This window comes from Phasianus colchicus, chromosome 1 (genome assembly GCF_987193195.1).
Source record: "Phasianus colchicus chromosome 1, bPhaCol1.hap1.1, whole genome shotgun sequence".
NCBI lineage: Eukaryota > Metazoa > Chordata > Aves > Galliformes > Phasianidae > Phasianus > Phasianus colchicus.
Genome location: NC_143436.1, coordinates 120,458,470 through 120,472,995, shown reverse-complemented (window position 1 = coordinate 120,472,995; position 14,526 = coordinate 120,458,470). Strand labels below are relative to the sequence as shown.

The window sequence follows — 14,526 nt, the reverse complement described above, 5'->3', positions numbered from 1 at the left end:
TGGCAAGTGAAGCTGCTTAGCCCTGTAATTATTAAATAAATGCTCAAATAAAAATTCTAATATGGCATGTATGCTGCACTTCTAAGAGGAGCAGTTGAGGAGATCATCCTAAGTATAATAAAACTGAAGAAGGAAGAACACCACTATGGAAGAGCTAAATATTAAGAGGAGACTGTTCACATTTCAAATGATTCTTTTCTTAGTGCAATTCTATTTATAAATCAATAAATAATGGTTATTGCTTTCTTATATTAACTGCAGTCTGAAATCATTGTCTTCGGCTATTCAACTCATTGTCTGTAGTAGTGTGAGTGAAACACATTTTTCTGTGCTTTGCCAGCCACGTTGAATAAACACTGACTTGAGTACAGCAGGAGAACTTTCTGTAAGTTTAGGGTCCTCAGCATTTTGATTTCTTTTAGTTGTGGTATTTTAGATCCCTCACAGAAGTTGTATATACTTCACCTAAGGCAGCCTTAAACAGCATGTTTCCATTAACATAATGTGATATACTTTCAGTTAGCTGAAACAAACCTGTTGTAAACAACAGGAGGCTGGACAGGTTAAAAAAAACCATCACAGCCAAAGCAAATAATTCGTGAATGGCAAAATGAACTGGTTATACATGTGAAGGATTTGATGGCAACCACATGGGCTTTATTTTAATGCTAGCAATTTTGTCTGCCTTTTGAAGACTTTAAAATATTGCAAGTTTTTAAATGCTACTCAAAATGAACTAAAGTAGAAAAATGCTGTCTGATACAATTAGTGTGAAAGTAGCCTGGGGATGCAGGCTTCTTTCCCTTCAAAGTGAGGGCCCTCTTGAAATTAAGTAGTATATAGTGGAAAAGCAGAATAAAAACTGCTGAAGGGCAGATAATATGACTGAAGTTGTGGTTTTCACATATGACTTCCTGTAAGGATGCAGGGTACAAAATTTCCCTGGCAAGTGGCAGGGAGCTGACTAGCTTGCTCAAGCATGAAAGATGCATAACTGTACTGTGTGAGGAAGTGATGTGAGGGTGTAACTGCACATGCCTTTTCCAGTCATCCATAGATGACTGAGCAAGTCAAATGTGCAACTAACGTAAGCTGGGTATTAACCCCAAGAAAAGTGTATGTTAAATATTGGATAGTAATATTTTGTTAAGGAGTGCCTACAGTCCAACGCCTGTGCTGATAGCCTGTACCGTGCCTTGTTACAGATTGTTGAGATGCAGGCACTGCTGTTGGCAAAACTTTGTCTCTGATAAAATACTGTGTGAACAGCTCTGTGAAGGGCTACTGCTGTTAAATGAATTGAAGTTTATTTGGGGATTATGCCGTGCTTTCTTGTTGGCAAAAGATCCTCCTTTGTTGAAGTTTAGCAAGCCAAAGTCGGTCCTACCTAGTCGGTTAGCATTGTGACTTACTCTTAGCTGGAGGGGCAGGGCATAACAAACCTCAAAACAAACTAATTGAGGGAAGCTTATTTGAAAGCATTTTACTAATCAGGTTGTCAAACAAAACCGTGAGTGACAAACCCATTCACACTCTTGAGTTGTTCAGGAAATTGCTCTCTTTAGCCAGTCAGGTCAGTGTCTACAGTGGTGTGAATGCTTTTCTGTTCTTGGCCAGCCCCTTCGAGGAAGTACTGCACTGGGAAATGGTAATGTGCTTGCTACAGTTCTGGGAGGTTTTAGGATCTCAGTAGTTTTGTTTTCCTGAGGTATATTTTCACATTGCTTGTAGAAACTGAATATTTTTGGGAGTCCTGTAAGTAGCTTGTTTTCATTTAAGTGTCTTCCATTGAGGTATCATTCCAGTTTAGATTGGAAAGTTCTTTTTTCTTTTTTAAGATATGAGTGTGAAGTCTTTATTTTGCTGAATATACATGGTACTTCATAGAGAGTCATGAGGCCCGTTACATCTTAAGATATATAAAAAATAATAATAATAATAATAAAATAAAGCCAGGGCAAGAAGAGCAAATGCTGTGTTTTGATATCATCACTACACAAATACAACCACTCAGAATAGTACTCACAGCTGCTAGAGTGTTTCTTGTCCTTTAGTCTTCCTTACCCTCATCATCTACCCAAACACTTTCCTGATCCCTCTTTTGTCCCTTTGCCACCTGAAAGCTCTTTTAAAAACCCACAAAACCTGTAATCCTGAACCGGTGTTTCTACAAGACTCTCTTTTACAAAGGCGGTGACTTTTCCCTTTTCCCTATTCATGCATCCATCTTAAGCTTCTCTGTTCTGAGTTCTTTTTTGGAGAAAGGTAATCCTGGTGGTATTTGAGTTCATTGTTACAACAGTGCAAGATCTAACCAGTTGAAGCTTTGTTTGTCACTGAGACGATTGTGATGAATATGTTAACACTGAGAAGTGAAGGTTAGGTGTTTCTATGTTGTTTAGGTGTTTCTATGTTGTTTTCTGACCATATTGTTTAGCTAACTACTGTGGCAGTCAGTACCGTTTAAAGGAGCAGGATGGACATTCCTCAGCTCTGTGCCAGATGAAAATGTAGTGTTTTATTCATTCAGTTACCTAGAGTGTGAAAATGGACTGAGGAACAGTTGGAAGCAACTGCTAGGAATCATCATAGTTCTGAAGCGTTGCTAGCTTTCATTTGTTCTTATTTCCTTCTTTTGTTTAAAAAAAAGAAAAAAAAAAAAGAAGAAAAAAAGAGAACAGGAACAATCATACAGTGAAAGACCGTTGTTGCTTAATTCCTTAATGTTTCTAACGTAACTTGTAATTAAGATAAATAGTATTTAAAAAAAAAAAAGTGTTCTCCCGTATATTGTTGTCTTGATAATATTTTTGTTGTTGATGATATGTTTTGGAATTTCCTATTATAAATAAGTTCTTGTTTCTCCCCTCATGGGTAATTTGACAGGTGGCAATTTCTTTGGCAAGCTATTCTTCATATACTTTACTATTATGTCTGGGCTCAAGGTTAGTCATTCAGCAGATCAAAGCATTGATGGAGTGAGAGTGCTGCTGTAGGGACCTGTCTGACCTGTCTGTCTGTCCAGTTTTTATCTGTAGGAGGAAAAAAATAAGAAATACTGCAATCCTGCATAATCAACCTTATTCCTCAATCAAGTAGCTGAGGCAGGGTAAACATTTTGGCTTAGAATATGTTGATCACTCTGCTGGTTCTTTTTAAATTCGGTTGTTCATCCAAAACCTTTTCTGCTTTCAAACAATTATTTCTTAATGTCTGATGTTCCCTGTTCTGAAAAATTTAACTCAGGCAAGAGCCAGTATTTGGAAGACTCAATAAAAGTATTTCTGTAATCACGATCCATTTCCTTGCAAGCACAAAAAGCCTGGGTACTGCTGTACAAGACATGAGCAGGTGGAATGTTGGGACCTTGTTATAACAAGGGCTGCTTTTCATATGTTTTGTGCCCTAATGGAAAGGAGACGATCCTTATTGAGTTTTTTCCTTGTTCGTTTTATGAAAGTGCTTGCAAGCTTTGAAAACTAGGAATTATTTTTTTTCTGTGAGACAGGAAGGAAAGAGGATTCTTGTGATAAAACCTTAATTTTTGGAGCTATTTTGTCATTCTGATTGCAAAGTAATCTTTGTAATTTCAGAGATATGATAGCGAAACTGTATTGTTGCATGACACCCTGTCCTCTACTGTTATCATAATTATTATAAGAGCTGCTGCTGAAAACCTTCATTCACATGTTGTGGTCACTAGACAAGTGAAAGAAAGCAGAAGCAAAGTAGCCTTTGCTGTCTCCTTGTTTCAGCTTAGTCTGTGGGTTCAGCCTTGGTCTACCAATATTGCTTTAGTTCGCTGATCTGATTGCTTTTCTGAATGCCTACTTGCACTGTTTAACTACTGTGTCTTAGTCTTTACAGGCTTTTCAATATTTTGCACTGGATTTCCAAATAGGTGGTTTTTAAGAAGTAGATAACTAGCACGGATGTGCATCAGTTTTGTATAATAGAATCATATTACAGAATCTCTTGAGTTGGAAGGGACCTCAAGGATCATCAGCTTCCAAATTTCCTGCTGCAGGTAGAATTGTCAGCTGTTACATCAAGTACTAGATCAGGCTGTCTGGGGCCCCATCTAGCCTGGCCTTAAACACCTTTAGGGATGGGGCATCCCACCACCCTGCTGTTCCAGCACCTCACCACTCTCTCAGTAAAAAAAAATTCCTCCTGACGTCTAATATACATGTCTCTTCCTTTGGTTTAAAACCAACCCCCTTGTCATATCCCTCATGTTTATAAACTCCCTTTAAATATTTAGAAGGCCTCAGTGAGGTCTCCCTGCAGCCTTCTGTTTTCTGGGCTGAACAAGCCCAGTTCTTTCACAGGAGAGGTGCTTTAGCCCTTGGATCATCTTTGTGGCCCTCCTCTGGATCCTCTCCAAAAGCTCCACATCTTTCCTATGTTGGGGGCCCCAGACTTGAACACAGTACTCTAGCAGGGGCTTCACAAGGGCAGAGTAGAGGGAGACAATTGCCTCCCTTGCCCTACTTGTCGCACCTTGTCTGATGGAGCCCAAGTTATCATTGGCCTTCTGGCTGAAAGTGCACTCTGCTGGATCATGTTAAGTTTTTCATCAGCTGGAACCCTGATGTCCTTCTCAGCAATTTCTTTGAAGGTTTTTTGAATTTAACATATGTTTACTGTTTGAGAGCAGGCATTACCAGCTGAGGACTCTCAGTACATGAATTACTGGCCCACTGCACCACTCCAGTCTGCCGTCTACCTTGGGAGAGGTGTCAGTACTCTGTTGCCCCAGTGAGAATAACATTTGGACCCAGTGAATGGTGGCTTTGGAATGTCACTACCTTACTCTGCTCGCACCACCCACCACGTGACTATGCATCATAAATCATAATAGATAAAATATTATAGATAGAATAGATATAATATATATATAATAGATAGATATATATAGATAAAATAGATAAAATCATAAGAGATAAAACATCCACTGTTTTATCTCCATTGGTGTTCAGCAAGTGTTGATGAATGTCATTGGGTACCATTTTTTCTACACAGAGGAACATGACAGTCCTTTTTTTCATCCACACTTTCATGTTGGATGAAGTTTTGTCAAACTGTACAAAAAAACCGACCCAAAGAACAAGATGTGTTATTCCTTGGTTATTTTCTGTGCATCCTTTCATCAGGACAAACTGGGATAATTTATGCAGGCATAATTTCCTGGTGATGGTGTCAGGGGAGTACATACTTAATGGTTTTTCAGTGATTTAGTTTTGTGATCATTATAGTGTATGCATTTTCTGGTCTCAAAAATGTAAACTTGTAGGGAAGACACCTAGTGGACAATCAGTGAAATGTAGGGAAGATCATTAAGTTGGTGCAAAGGTGCAGATAGTTGGGTAGGGAAATCATAGTGGAAGTGTGTGTGCTGTATAAAAACATCTTTCTTTAGGCAAGACCTATTCATGAAGTCTTGAGGAAAGTCAGACACTTCTCAGGGTCATTTTCTAAGACATTTGTGGCACATAATTTTCTTGTAACCATTCCATTCTTTTAGTCTTCTTCCTTCCCCAGTACAGGAAGAGTGTAGCCTTTGCTTCTCTCTTTCTGTTGTTTTTTTTTGTGTTGTTTGTGTGTCCTTCTCCATATTGCTTATCTTCTGTTTGTTACATGCTTCTGAAGGTCCTCCTCCATTTGTCCTCCCTGCACTTATGAAGCCTTGTTCTTGTCTGTTGTAATAAACCAATGTACAGCATACTCTTGCATCTCTTGTTTGTATTCATCAGTGAGGGCTTGCTGCTGCAATTTATTGCTCATTGTGTGTAAATGTTTATTTTTTCCAATGTGTAAATTTTTATTCAGCTTGAATGTGAACGCTGTCTCTTTGAGAAATTTCCATTTTCCAGTTAAAAGGCAAAAAGTGAGAAGTAAGAGGAGAGGAGATGTCCCAGTGTCCCATTGTGTTCTTCAGGCTTGATTTCGTTATAAAGAAAACCCAACCTATCCAACCAGGCCTTACTCAAAGAGCTGAGAGTAGACAGTGTACTTCGCCTTGTAAAATGGTGGCTCGGGCTTAAACACCCTCTTCGTTAACTTGCTACCTGCTGGCTTTATTAGTTGTGCAGTGATTGGCATGCCCTTGCAGCTTTCCATTTACTGCTGAGTGACTTCTAGAGGAATAACGGATCTGGAACTATCAGCAACTGACAGGCTCCTGGAAAAAGAAAAAAAAAAAAACCGGCCATTCTGAAATTCGCAGTTAAATTCAGGTTTTCTTTCCTTGCTTTTGTTTTTGTTAATGAAGCCATCATCACTGTCTTTCTTTATTTTGTAGTTTTGCCAACTTGAGAGTTCACCCTCATGGATTAGTGTTGGTGGACCTGCAGAGCTACAATGATCATACAAAAGGAAGAGAGGAAACTGATCAGGTAGTAGGGATGCTTTTTGTATTATGCTTAGCAAACTGCATGGGGAATCCCTTCTTTTCTTCACGTCTATTAAAGCATATCTTGGTAAAATATTTTTAAATAACTGTGTTCATTTTATCTTAGTGCTCACAGATGCGGAGTAGTAGTGGTTGTTGTAATCACATACATGTACAAATGCATACACATACTTGCATGGGTGTACTGGGCCTCACGTTCTTTGCTGTACAAGTTTCAAAAATGTAGCAGCCTTGTTTTAGCCTTCAGTTCCCTTCCTGTACACAGGGCAGAGAGAGAAGGGATGCTCAACCCACCACATGGTGTGCTACTGTATCATTTTCTTTTCTGATGTGTGAGATGGGGAGCCTTTGTTCTAAAACTTCTTTCCCTGGAAGAAAAATAATTGCTTCTTCCCTGACGTGAAATTCAGAGTTAGAATTTTGGGGGGAATGAAACCTTCTGGGATTCTTGTGCTCCCTCTTTAGGTTGGGTCTGAGTGTTCTGGCCATTAACCTGAACAGTTAAATGCAGTGATAGCTCTTAGCGGTATGCATTTGTTTGCTACTAATGAAGCCAGGGCAGATAATTATTCATGGACTTCTAATGTTATGTTGCAGGGTCTTTCGCTACTGATGCTTCTTATCATTGCCTTCCAACTAGTCTAATTTAAAAGATGTTGCACATCAAGTGATCACTTCTGTATATTCCACCTCTTTGGTTTGTTGTTTTTTCAGCTTCTAAACAAAGTAGAAGAAAGAATGAAAGAAGTTTTTCATGGTAATCTGAAAAGGGTAAAGCGGTAAGTTCATATATATATACTTCCACATTTGTCTAGGTTGCTGAAGACAAATTGTGTTTTGCTATGCTGCTGTGAATAAGTAGTCTGGACTATGAATTTTTGTGTATGTTTTTCTCCAAATATTTTGAAACTGTTTTATAGCAGAATTAAAGACACTGAGTTTTCTCATGTTAAGCTTGACCTTCAGTGTTGTTACTTGGACAAGAATTATTTCTTTTATTGTTTTCTGCAACAGTTGCGTGAATTGGTGGGAGAAAATGCAAACAGAAGGCAAGAGCACTCCTCTCTGGAAGAGCTAGGGAGCCAAGGGTGGCAGCAGGCCAGGCCATGAACTTTACCTACAAGATCCAGTCCCACAGCTCGTGAATGCGGCAAGCAGGGCTGGGGTGGGCTGTTGATGGTGCCAGACAGGGCCGCACTGCCAGGCTGGCTGTCAGGAGTGGCATAAGATGTGGGCAGGCACAGCTGTGGATTAGCTCAGACAAAAGCACGAGCCAGAGCCAAAGTGGGCATCCTCTCCCAGCGCTATCTTACATGGCTTGGTCCCAGCAGCCAGAGCAGGATGATCCAGCTTTATCTGACGGAGCTGGGTTTGAGAATAGGCAGCAAGCAGTGGAAGTTAGTGTGTCTGTGACCCTCACAAGAAGATGTAAATATTTTGTAACAATTTTTGTAATACCACTGGAGGTAGATAATAACACGTTGTGCTTTACAAGTCTTCTCTCATTTTGTTGTTTACTTAAATACAAGGTTACATATCAGACTGTGGGGGCATTGACGATTACGTTCTGACTACCACTGGGAAGACATTTCACACTGGTGTTTCCCAGAGGTCTGGGAAAGGGCACACCGCTTTCATGTCTTCATAGTGACCAACACCTTGAAGCATAAGGAGCTCTTGCTGCAGATGTGAATTTGCTGGATGATGCAGCAGGTACCTTAAAGAATAGATTAAAGGACCTGGCAGTAATTTTAATAAAAATAGAGAAGAGATGTAAAATCAGCAAGATACCCTAGCACCAAGGAGCAAACTGCTAAATTGGAAAACAACTATGCGTTACTACTATAGAAAAGAGTCTGACGATTATAGGAGACCACAGTTATAGTGGTAGTGATTCAGAAAGTGATACATTGCGTGTTATTTTTTGTTTTTTTTCTCTATCTCATCCTTGTTGAGCCATACCTGGAGCGTAGTGTACAAATATTGATTGCTTTCTGTATGTTTGTGCTGGGGATATGCTGTCTCTCAAAAGGCACTTTAATATTGACATACTGTGCTGGGTGTCTGTAGAATCCCTATTACGTGAACTTGTTAAACATAGGTCGGGAAAAAGTCTATCTGAAGTGATCTAGATCAGTTTTGTTTCCTGAGTATAGGAATATGAATTTCTTTGGACAGTGATTCTGGACTAGATCTTGTAACATGCCCCTCAACTTTTTAAAATTTGTTTTGCATCCTTCTGGATCATACATGATCTCTAACAGAACTAGTGCTGCTGGAAATTGTTCTTTCTACCTTTTTCCTTGATCTTGTGAATAGATGCTCTTGCTTTTTCAACATGTGCTGCCATCGCGTGGTTTACTGAGGGTACAAAGTATTCCTGCTGTGTTTACTGAGAATCCCCAGTGAATCTGCAAGAAGCTTGTCTGTCTGATTTTCTCCTTCACCTTCTCCTGAAAAAGACTTAGTTATCTAGAGTCCATGTGTGGGAAATTTGAACTCCATGCCTGCACAATTCGCATGAAATGGAATTCAGTCACTTTAATTATTCATTATCATTTCAAATATATTTTGTCTTTTCAGGTCTAATGGTGATTTCAACCATACTTGTGTTGGAATCAAAAGAAAAAGGAAAAGAAAGAAAAGATTAAATACAAAGCAACCTGTTTGTCTAGGTGCTTTTGAAATGCATTTTAAAAATAAAACAAGCTAGCAGCTGAGATGTCACATGTGGATATCAAGGATTGTGCTTAAACATTGCAGACCTGTCTCAGTTTGAAGCACTGTCGTAGTTCACTTTTGCGTTTTCATATATGTTTAATATGTTTCTCAGTACATCTTTAGAAGGGTGAGACTCACTAATCTCAAAGGAATTGCATTTTAGCTGAGCTAAAGATGGGAAGAGGTTTTGTTGTTTTTGTTTTTTTTTTTTGTTCACATTCTGTTTCTTGTGTTGTGCCAATTTCTGCTCACAAACATGATTCTTCTGCAGAGGCTATGTTACATGAGTCTTTTCTCTTACAGGTGTATTCATATGCACTTTGTAGAACTTACTTGTACATGAAGAATGGTTGCTGCTATTTTGTTGGTTCCTTAGTAAATTTTGTATATTTAACATACAGCTCATGGGTTTGTTAAATGCCTTCAGCATTAAATCTTGTGAATTTTCTTGTTTACTCTTGTAAATACTATTTATTTATTATGCAGAAACCAGTGGTTTCTAAAAGGAAATATATAAAATAATTCTCACAGGTTCGATGATCTTTTTACCTCTTCTCTCTTTCTAGATTGCCAGCCATTTTGAGAGGAGGTGTCATCGATAGATACTGGCCCACAGCCGATGGGCGCTTGGTAGAGTACGACATAGATGAAGTTGTTTATGATGAAGATTCACCTTTTCAGAACATTAAAATTCTGCATTCAAAACAGTTTGGGAATATTCTTATTCTCAGTGGGGACGTTAGTAAGTATTGTCTCAGTAGAGGATCTTCTGGGTGAAATGGTAGGAAGTGTTTTCTCTCTTACTACATCAGTTTTGATGGATTACTGAGGAAGCTAAGTCTTGTATATGTATGTGTACATACACATCTGTCTCTCTATATAAAGTATTTAAATCAGGAAGGGTGACCAGATGTAAAAGCTAGAGTACAAACAAGGTATCTGCTCTTTCAAAAGTGTTTTTCTTGCTGTGGAAAATACTGGAGAACTGAAGTTAGCATTCTCTACCACAGCTTATTCAATCACTTCATTCATTTTATCTTTTACTGTTTGTTGTGACAACAACCTCTTGAGGGCTTCTCTTTGACAGCAGAACAAAATAACTTCATCAATTTTCAAAATAGCAGTGGAATTCTCAGGGAGTATCCAGAAGTGGAAACTGGTGTGTGTGGGGTGGTAATCCTGCTGCACTATTCTTTGTGATGCTAGAATTATTTCCACAGTGTGATCAGCCAGAACAGCTGTATCCCATTTAGCTGCTGTGTTGTTGAACTTATTTTCCCTCTTTCTTCTTCAGAATGCTAAGTTGAACTCCAAGTTAATAGGAGGAGTGACCTAGCTTTTATGAGATGTTCTGTCTATGGACTACCTCTGCCTACTGTTCTCTGTATTTTTGAAAGTGAATCTGAGAGGAGATGGGTTACTGTTCTTTTAAGCCACATAAGGATGCTATTTGCAATGAAGACTAGACATCAAGGAATATGTTTTGTAAAGTCCCTTTGTATTTATGTTTAAATGTACTGACTGAAGTAAATGAGGGATGTTCCTGTCTAGGGTTAGGATAGCTAATTTGAGGCTGAGTAATTAAGACTTGAATATAGCTTTTGAAATCACCAGAAATACCTCTAACCATTCAATGTAGCTATCGCCAGCTGTCAAGGGGACTTAAAGAATTTTGTGCAGATGGCAGCTGTGAGTGTTGTTAATACTGAATTCATCAGCAGAGTATTCTTCAATTCTGTTAGAATTGTATCTGAATTGCCAAATTGAGTATTCCACACTTCTGGCCAGAATTTTTCATTTTGAGTTTCATATGGAAATGAGGTTTTCTTTCTATGTTGTCACAGTGTGCCTCATAGAAAGAGGAGTATGCCATTACTTATTTAGCTTCCACATAATTTTAAAACAATGGTCTGTCATTCTGTTATTGTGCAATTATAAATAAGTGCTGATTGGCAGGAACAATATTAGGATGTGCTTGGTATAGCAGCACATCATTGCTTTGTTCTTGTAGCTTAAATCTGATATTACAGCCAGGAAAGTTACTGCCTGTTTTGAAGGTGTTAGTGAGCAAGTCAGCAGAAGTCAGGCTTCAGGGCCATCCAATAGTTAGGTATTAATGGTCATGCTTATTCTTCTGTGCAGGGATCTGGAGAGGTGCATCTAGGTTGATCTTCTTAGTTGGGGTTCTGAGAGTGCTTTCAAGAATCTCCCGATTGTCTTTTGCTGCATTAAATTGAAGTAAAAGCCCATTGAAGTATGTCAAATGTGGATGTCAAGTCCTAAGTACTGGCTATTTTGCACTGCAGATGTGCTTGTCATGGCACACAGTACTTGGTAATGTTGACGAAACCACTGTTGGGTTTGCATTGAGGATTGCAGAAGTCCTGTATGGAATTCAGAGGAGGACTTCATTAGCTCTGGTAGATCACCAGTCTGCTTGTGCCTGAAGTGTCTCAGCTAGGTTCTTTCTGTAGCTACTTCTATATTGCTCTGTATTGTATCTCCTGGGAATTAATCAAAAGAATTAAAGATGTTTCTGTCCAACTCTTCCTTCCATTCAGATCTGGCAGAAAGTGACCTGGCGTATACTCGAGCCATAATGGGCAGCGGAAAGGAAGACTACACTGGCAAAGAAGTGCTGATCCTTGGTGGTGGTGATGGGGGTATTCTGTATGAGATAGTCAAACTGAATCCAAAGATGGTTACTATGGTAGAGATATCCTTTGACAAATGACTGGTCATTTCAGTGTTGTGCAGTCCGCATGTTTTAGTGTTAAGTACAACTACCAGACTCTAATTTGCATGATGAGATAGTCTGAATTGAAATTTCTTTCTTGTAAGCCTGGAACTTTAACATTAATGGTAACCTAATATGCCATAAACAGTGGTTGAAAACAAAAATAAGTGCTTTTTGATCCTCTGTCTGAATTTGGGGTCAAATATGTGAGCTTGGCTATTGTGATACGTAATTACACCTTTTTATTCTTTTGTAAATTTCACCTTTTTGAGAATTTTTTTCTTGAAGAAAATGAAATTCTCACAACCTGTATTACTTCTGGAATGCTGAATGCCTTAACTGTCTTCAAACATTGACCAAATGGTGATCGACGGGTGTAAAAAGCACATGCGTAAAACATGTGGAGATGTCTTAGACAATCTGAAAGGAGAGTGCTATGAGGTAATTTTTGTTTTGCTTTTGTTGAAAGTAGTATTTCAAATGTGACATTGAGGCTGGGAGATTGATGCGGGAAAGTTTGGTAGAAGAGCCTTCTGATCTTTCTTAATTTTGGGAAGAATTTTTTTCCTTTTTCTAATGAAATTCCTAAATGCTAATAGCTGTCAGTGGAATTTGTATTGGAAGTATGCATTATTTTAATTCTTCACTTTCAAATTATTTTAAAAATAATTATGTATACCCGGAAGGAATGTGAAATATGAGATTTGCTTATTGCCACAACTTATAAATGAAGAGGAAATAGTCGTAGGGATGCGGTGTTAAATACAATTCTCTAGGTTGTTATAAAGATCAGAAAAGAAATGCGTATTTAAGTTGGGTTGTTCTTCACTATTGAGAATATCTGTTCAAAAAAACCACAGTTTCAATTTTTTTTTAATTTTCAGAGAAAATATTACCACTGCACTCTTAGTTTATAAATACATGCAGTCTTCCATGCCGCATCTGACATCTTTTTATTGATGTGATCTGACATCCTGTTCTGTTTTCATTCCTGTTCCTTAACGTTCTCGTAAATACTAGTTTGAAGGTGTGAGTTAAAAAATGCACATTAAAAATTGAGAAGTCGCATGCTACTTTACGTGAGTCAGTGGCCCTTCATACAAATATCTTATTTTACTACTGTGTTAGGAGACTGGAGGTGTTACCATTTGACAGAACAGAGGCTATCTAGAAGTCCAAGCTAGGAAATTGAGTCCTGTGGTGCCTTGCACTTCTTGTTGTTCCTGTAACTATTACTCTGCTTTATAATGACATAAAAAGTTGAAAATTTAATCTGAAGCTAAATCCATTTTTAATTTTGCACTTTATTTCTTGCTTAGTTCCTGTGAATCCATGTTTGTTCCTTTTTTCCAGGTCAGTTCTAGGGTATTTTGAAGATTAATTACAGTATTTCATTCTTTTAGGTTCTAATCGAAGACTGTATTCCTGTACTGAAGAGGTATGCCAAAGAAGGAAGGATGTTTGATTATGTAATTAATGATCTGACAGCTGTTCCAATCTCCACATCTCCAGAAGAAGGTTAATCTTCTAATTTATTTTCATCAACTTCTGCGTAATTTCTCAATTTTGGTCCCTACTGCATAATAATTGGCAGTTTGAATAAAAACACTTTGATTCTTACCTTTTTTTTTTTAGTAGGAGCTTTATTGAAGGATAGAAAATGACAGCACATCTTTCAGATTTCTCTTAAGCATTAGATAAAAGTAGGTGCATTGAACTTTCTTGAAAACTGTGCTTGTATTCCAGGGCAATGTGAGCTCAAGTAACTCTTGAGAAAAGTGTTCAGTGAGTTCACATGCCAGTATTGTATGCACTCGTACCCATGCTGCTACATATCCAAAGTAATGAAAACACTATTAAAAACAAACAAAAGAAAACTTACAGAATATTACAGTAAGAAAGCCAGAGAGATTCACTTCTTTATTGCTATTGTGTATGGTTTTATAGAGGCTTTGATTTATTTTTCTTGTTTGTTTCTTTGTCATTTTCTTTTAAGCTGAAAGATCCAGGTAATTACAGGCCAGTCAGCCTCACCTCTGTCCCTGGAAAGGTGATGGAACAGATTGTGCTGGATGCCATCTCCAGACAACTGGAAGAAAAGGAGGTTATCAGGAGTAGTCAGCACGGGTTCACCAGGGGGAGGTCGTGCTTGACCAACCTGGTAGCCTTCTATGATGTTGTCACTGGCTGGGTGGATGGGGGGAGAGCAGTGGATGTAGTCTACCTTGATTTCAGCAAGGCATTTGACACTGTCTCCCACGACATCCTTATAACGAAGCTGAGGAAGTGCGGGATAGATGAGTGGACAGTGAGGTGGGTTGAGAACTGGCTGACTGGCAGAGCACAGAGGGTTGTCATTGGCGGTGCAGAGTCTGGTTGGAGACCTGTAACCAGCGGTGTTCCCCAGGGGTCGGTGCTGGGACCGGTCCTGTTCAACATCTTCATCAATGACCTTGATGAGGGGGTAGTGGCCACCCTCAGCAAGTTTGCTGATGATACGAAGTTGGGAGGATTGGCTGACACGCCCGAAGGCTGTGCTGCCATTCAGCGAGACCTGGACAGGCTGGAGAGCTGGGCAGTAAGGAACCAGATGAAGTTTAACAAAAGCAAGTGTAGAGTCTTGCACCTAGGGAGGAATAATTCCATGCACCGG

At 38.9% G+C, this 14,526-nt stretch overlaps 1 protein-coding gene across 1 annotated transcript in view; it reads left to right on the top strand.

Annotated features, from left to right (window-relative positions):
- SMS (spermine synthase) overlaps positions 1-14,526 on the top strand; it is a 49,695-nt gene that overhangs the window by 17,491 nt on the left and 17,678 nt on the right. The window contains exons 3-8 of the mRNA XM_090124582.1: positions 6,305-6,398; positions 7,130-7,194; positions 9,703-9,878; positions 11,698-11,854; positions 12,227-12,314; positions 13,277-13,391. Of these exons, the coding sequence (XP_089980708.1) occupies positions 6,305-6,398; positions 7,130-7,194; positions 9,703-9,878; positions 11,698-11,854; positions 12,227-12,314; positions 13,277-13,391 (695 nt within the window). The remainder of the gene's footprint in view (positions 1-6,304; positions 6,399-7,129; positions 7,195-9,702; positions 9,879-11,697; positions 11,855-12,226; positions 12,315-13,276; positions 13,392-14,526) is intronic.